Consider the following 6,538-nt stretch of genomic DNA (forward strand, 5'->3'; position numbering starts at 1 on the left):
TAGGTGTGGACTGTGAAGCCATACATCTTACGTTTTGGCCATATGCATTAGACACACAATGCTGTTTATCATTCCTCAGCATGTATTGTTTATACTATCATATGCGACACAAAATAACAACTCAGGAATGATTGAATATTTCTTTAATGAAGATTCCCCACGATCAGTGCAACAGAGCTGACATGGCCACCGTTCCCACCGAAGCTCATATCGACTCTGTTCGAAGAGTGAACCCTATCTTCAGGCACCCAGTATTCCCACACTTCCCATTTGGTAGGGGCTTCATTCTTGTCGGTATCATACAACATATATGATGATGGCAGATTATATCCATTAAACTTAATGCTTTGAGGTTTCCCATCGGCGTTCTTGCCTCTGCTCACTCCAATCCTCAGACGTGCTGTATGGAAGCCAGATCCGTGCACCTGGATCGAGGTCGAAGCATGACCGTTATTAATTGACATGACCATGTCATTTCCATAGTAGGTATTCTCATTAGTTGTCTTCAGGCCCCAGAAGTTGTAGTTGGTCTTGAATTTGTAGATGCAGCTTGACTCTCCTGGGAGACCGACACGTCCATGGTTCTTGTTGGTGTCAAAGTGGACATTGGAATGCATTGCTGGGTTGCCGTTCTGGTACTGAAGACATGTGGATTCACCACTTGTTGGGTTAATCCAGCCATTTTTGAAGTCCAGCTTCACATTCTGCCATTGGGTACCATAGTTGTGAAGGAGAACCAGCATCTCTTTGTTGTTAGGATTTGCGAGAACCAGTGGTGCTACTTCTCTCTCCCACCCTGTGAAATCACTCGAAGTTTTGATGAACCTGTGGTCATAGGACAAATTGTGCCAGAATTTGAAGAAATTTGCAATTTGTGTTTCGTGCCCATCTTTGTGGAACAGAGACCAGTTGAGGCTGTCATGACCCGGATATTGCTCATTGGCCAACAGGAAGACAATGGCTCTCTCCATGTACTCCCTCATGCTAAGGTAAGTAAACTGCTGTCCAACTGACAAGTAAAGGGTAGCAAAGTCAACAATGCCAGAATGAGCATCCTGGCTGATACCTGATACTGAACCTCTACCATACTCGCTGACGATGATGGGAAAATTCCTTCCTTTCTTTTTGTGAGAGTAGTTTTCTATCAAGTCAATCACTCCAACCAGTCGTGCTTCGTTGATACCAGAAAACCAATGCTTTCCACCAGATACATGGAGATCGTTGTAAGCATGGAAGGAAAAGAAGTCCATGTGATCCAGAGCCATATCCATAAACTGTGCCATTCTTTTCCACACGCTGAAATTATTTGCATCTGCTCTCACTGTGTAGCCAGTGAATGTTGGGCCTCCGACTTTCATCCCAAATCTTGACTTCAGCTTTTGTGCCACAGCTTTGTGAAAGGCTATTATGGTGTTGCTGTCAATGATCTGATAAGAAGCGTCGGGTTCGTTTATGACCTCAAAGAAAGTAGGCAGATGACCACCGGTGTAATCCTTGGCACCCTGAACCATTAAGGACACGAACTCTGCCGCCGCATCTACGTTATTGGGGAACCTTCCTCTATGGTGGGACTTGTCCATCCAACCGGGCCAGTTGAGACCTGACAGAACACCACGTGGATTGGAATGGTTATTGCTTCCAGTTTATTTGTGTCATTTTGATATTAACCTTACTAACAAACACTACAAAATAAGGTCTTTACAAATTTACATTAACATGACCGTATTGTTTTCGTTCCAGGTTTTTGCGCGACAGTGGTTCTTTTGAGAAATGCACAAAGTAAATATTCAACTTTACTATAACCAATACGTTGTCGCTTGAGATGTCATAACGCTAAACATATAGATCCTGTGCATAAACACTGGTTTACCAAAGACTACGTCAGCAGTGTCGAAACGTTATCCTGCATGTTTTGTGAACATATTCAAATGGGCCTTCCCGTTGGCAAACCATGTTTTCATTTTGAAACGTACATGTAGTTGGCAAGGAATCTAGCTTCAGTTCTGATATGCATCTCTTGTCTGGATTTTTCTAACTACAAGGGACACGAGCCATCACTATTTACCCCTTACCAAATCAGTATTTACGCTTAGAATACTGCAGATGTGACACTTGAGGTCTTGTTGAGGACTGTGACACCTTCATCTCGTGTCTGCTATATACCAAGAATAATTCTACTATACACCTCACGAGAAACGTTAGCACCAAATCAGCATTCAAGTTCAGAAAACGTCAGTGCACTCTTTTGGAATAATGTTTTACAAAACATCGAAGTTAACGATGGCTCGTCAGAAGTTGTTAGTAATACCCTTCAAAGGCTGTGGTTGAAGAACACCAGTATCCAAAGAAACGTCATTGGGCTTAGCCTTACTGGTGCGAGTAAGCCAGTTGTCTCATTGTCTGCTCAGTAAATATGTCTGACTGGTTCTCAGACTCACACTGCTTAAATACATGCGTCAGGTTAAACCAACTGCCTCACACTACTGCAGATAAACCAACTGCCTCACACTATTCCAGATAAACCAACTGCCTCACACTACTGCAGATAAACCAACTGCCTCACACTATTCCAGATAAACCAACTGCCTAACACTATTCCAGATAAACCAACTGCCTCACACTATTCCAGATAAATCAACCGCTTCACATTATTTAGTTAAACCAACTAACACTATCAAAATCAATACTGAGTTCCTGAGAAACGCAAAAGGCTCTTCTAAGTAAATTCAAAAGACCATCTTTTCCTTAACAGTCATAAACCTTTGCCTTTAGGCTTCAAGAATTTCAAAAACCCTCTAAAGTGAAGCCTTAACATCTGTGATTATAATATATCATACATAAGGTACATAAGGTAACACACACTCACTGAGCCGTACCACGGAATATCCTTTGCATCAGGCTTTAATGCTCCAGATTCCTTTGAAATGTAGGACAATCTAATCGGCTTGGAAATATCAAACTATCTGTTAACTGATGGAAAGTTGAAACAACAAGCCAACCATAATTATGCTTTTGTAAACAATCTCATGTCTAGGAAAACTGTAGATCAGAGCCCCCTTTAAATACCTTCAGTTGATGAAGTCCATTAACAAGAATGGCCCTTCTTGATGACTTACCTTTTATTTCCCACACCAAATTTTTCACATCGTTTCCGTAAGACTGCACCTGCTCTTGATAATAGTTAAACATTTTTCTCTGTAAACCATGATCTTGAAGGTAGTGAGGATCTGGGTAACCATGATGATTCGAGTCTTGATGCCACTGTTTTTAAGGAAAAATAGAATTATGAGTATACGGAAAGTATTTGTCTCGACATTCTAATATATATGGATCTAGAAAAGATTGGCAGGGGTCCCTGGCAAGATCTTGCAGAGGAACAAGAAAACGTGACTCTTTTTCAATGGAATACTGGTGAATCCGTCATCTGTTCATAGTTTGATCCCTTGGGATCATCCGTGGATTCATCCGGCTGGGGAGGGGTGTGGCTGTCCAGTGGTTAAAGAAGACCAGGATACGATTTCCCACATGGGTCGTATGTGTGAAGTCTGTTGCTGGTGATCTATGTTACTTCGGGCTTTCGTCCCCATTAAATAGAAAGGCTGCGTAACCTGGAATACTAATGATCGAGTCTTTAAAGCCACACTACCCATTTTATATTTATTGTAATGACTCGTTAGGACTACTTCTTCCCCTTTCAGCTTTGTTTTCACAAGGATTCGTATGATTATACGTACATTCTCAAAGAGGCCGTCATTCAAATCTCTGTTGAGCCACCGTCCTGCCATGGTTCCAATAGCTTTACACTTCGGGACAAGATAGGATGGGTCGAGACCATTGTGTTTATTCCATCTGTCCACCTCATAATGAACACGTCCACCTTGGGACAGCCACTCGTTGTAGATGGTGACTGTGGTGTCTGAGAGCACCTCGCCCCACAGCAACACCGTAACGAACGCTACCACAGGCACAACCTGCATGACTACACAGTTTCAAGTGAGACGAAGATGTTATATACTGAGACACAGAGTGTGAAAAGTCCATATGCTATGCACACCCTGATTTGAGATATGTGACCCATTATCAGTTAAGATAATAAGAATCACTAATGTCAGGAATGCCAGTTCATTAACCAGCGATGGATTTATCAATGAAATTTGTCATTATACTGGATTCACGGTGAGCGCAAAAGACAAATCTATACTATACTACCCGTTCTTCATTTGAGGTCTGATATAAGGGTGTAGTTGGATGGGTGGTCGTGTTTAACAGCTTTACTCCTGAGAGGTCCTAGAACTTCTGTCCTGCCCCGCAACGAATCACGCATGGAACATGTGACCTCACCTCAGACAAGTAGGTTTGATCAAAACTTTCACCTAGCCGAAAATTGGCACCAGGTGGGATAAGTTATATGCCTCACATGCAGCTTTGATAATACTGTCCGGGGTAATACTGTCTATAACTTTGTATCATTGTCGCCTTTTGGATGAATGAAACAAATGTATCAAAGCGCGAGGGTGCGACAAATGGACCAAAAGTCGCCGTGCCGCACTTGGTCAATTTTTGTGTGGGCTACAATGCGACAACGTAAAGATGTCTTGTCTAGGATTCCATAGGTCTCACGCAAAATGATGTATTGGCGTTTGATGTAGATGCTCATGTTGTTAATCACTTGATTCCCTGGTCCAAACTCAATTATTTACAGACAGCAGTCTTTTTTCATATTGTTCTGCGACGCGTTAAACACCACCACCACCACCACCACCACCAACAACAACAACAACAACAACAACAACAACAACAACACACACACACACTATCGCCTCTAATAGCTCAAACATACTTGCGCTTGTGAACACTCTCTGCGGCATAAACTCAGTCACGGCTTTACTAGGTGTTTACAACTGTGCTGACCAGCCAAATCTTGAGAAGACACGAGTAATATCTTGATACGACCCCATTTCAAAAATGGCATTTTTCCAGCAACGGAATTATCCTTAGTTGTTTTAATTAAGATATGCACAAGTTACAGTAACGATTTACATATAGCTAAGGGGAATACAGTAATGCTTGTACAACATCGCAGAAATCATGGAATCATTTGTGTAATTATATTGATGATTCCAATATCAGACTACCGTTGTCTCTAGGTCTTTCAGTACTATTGCTGGTACCAAGATCGTGGATGCATTCTCTGCTGCGAGTGCTTCGATGAATTCAAAATATGTTAATTTTAATGTGTAAATTGGTCTCGTGATGATATGGCTGAAACATTGCCCATATTAACTTACTCACCCATTCTTGGTCAATAAGCATCGTGCACTTGCTCCTGGTAGATCAGGTGTCACCACAAGAACCCAGGTCTACCACATCTTTGGAACTATCAAAGAAATTTCTACAGCAACCGCCCTTGAAGATTCGGGTAAGAATTGATTTTCGTAACTTATGCTTGTCGCAAGAGACGAACGGGATCGGATTGTCACTGACAACGTCTACAACATTGTCCATTGTTGTAGCGTTCGTCATAAAGTAACATTCACCTGTTTTCACATCTGTCATTTGTATAATCCTCAGGGAGTTGAGTCCGGAACTAGAACCTTAGAAACTGGAGACGAGTCTGGTTTAATGATGAATAAAGATTTCATCTTCACCGGCGAGATGGAAGACGGCGTGTTTACCTTAGAAAAAATGACATTTCCACAACTGGCCCCCTCATAAGAGGAAGAGTGGCAAAGATATACTCGACAATAGCGACTTCGTTGACTTATCCAGTCTGTGCCGAGACGGTTCCAAGAAATAATTAATGCCAATGGTGATCATATTAAGTTGTACTAACTTTAATTGATGCCACCTTGCGGACTCAAGGAAACAGACTTGTTAATATTTACCATTGAAATTATATGTTCTGAAACTAACGCAGTGTATTCTTCTAAAAATGGCATATGCATTTATATAACAGTGTAAGAGTACAGTACTTCCTTCTCCATCATTGTCAGAAGGGCATTTTGAAATAATGATCTCTACATCTGTAGGACAGAAATGCTTCAAGAAAATGTTCTAAAATGAATACTTTGTTTCACCTAAAACAGCATTATCGCTGCACCTAAAACAGCATTATCTCTGTTCACGTGTAGCTTGTTTGTTTTGTTTAGCGCCACACTCAGCAATATTCTAGCTATATGGCGGCGGTCTGTAAATAATCAAGTCTGGACCGGACAGTCCAGTGATTAACAGCACGAGCATCGATCTACACAAACAGGATGCGTCAACTACGTCAGCGAGCCTGACCACCCGATCCTTTCAATCGCCTCTTACGACAAACATGGGTTACTGAGTACCAACACAACTGTTCACGGGTCAAAGGTGAAGCAATTCGAAATTAATTATCAATTTTTGTTCGAACAAAAGCAAGAAACTAGACATCGAGTAATGGCCGCCAATACAAGACAGCGGCACTGCTGTTTGGTGTCAGGTAACGTACACACACGAGTGTAGGTAAACTGTGTGAGTGACAGGTGCTCCAGATACCACACTAACCATT

General features: G+C 41.8%; 1 protein-coding gene across 1 annotated transcript; it reads right to left on the minus strand.

Annotated features, from left to right (window-relative positions):
* Positions 1-128: 128 nt before the first annotated feature.
* LOC137265615 (beta-agarase-like) lies at positions 129-3,977 on the minus strand. The gene is made up of 3 exons (XM_067801047.1): positions 3,735-3,977; positions 3,117-3,261; positions 129-1,600 (listed from the first exon to the last, which is right to left on the minus strand). The coding sequence occupies exons 1-3, from the start codon at positions 3,975-3,977 to the stop codon at positions 144-146; spliced, it is 1,845 nt and encodes a 614-aa protein (XP_067657148.1). The 3' UTR covers positions 129-143.
* Between the last annotated feature and the right edge of the window lie 2,561 nt (positions 3,978-6,538).

This window comes from Haliotis asinina, chromosome 15, assembly GCF_037392515.1.
Source record: "Haliotis asinina isolate JCU_RB_2024 chromosome 15, JCU_Hal_asi_v2, whole genome shotgun sequence".
NCBI lineage: Eukaryota > Metazoa > Mollusca > Gastropoda > Lepetellida > Haliotidae > Haliotis > Haliotis asinina.

Bases quoted from the DNA above. Each gene is read 5' to 3' on its own strand.
- LOC137265615 (XM_067801047.1), bottom strand. From the start codon at position 3,977: ATGCAGGTTGTGCCTGTGGTAGCGTTCGTTACGGTGTTGCTGTGGGGC. The intron at 3,262-3,734 runs GTACGTATAATC...CCTTAAAAACAG, and splicing joins ATGACGGCCTCTTTGAGAAT to TGGCATCAAGACTCGAATCA. The intron at 1,601-3,116 runs GTAAGTCATCAA...GTGTTCTGTCAG, and splicing joins TTTGGTGTGGGAAATAAAAG to GTCTCAACTGGCCCGGTTGG.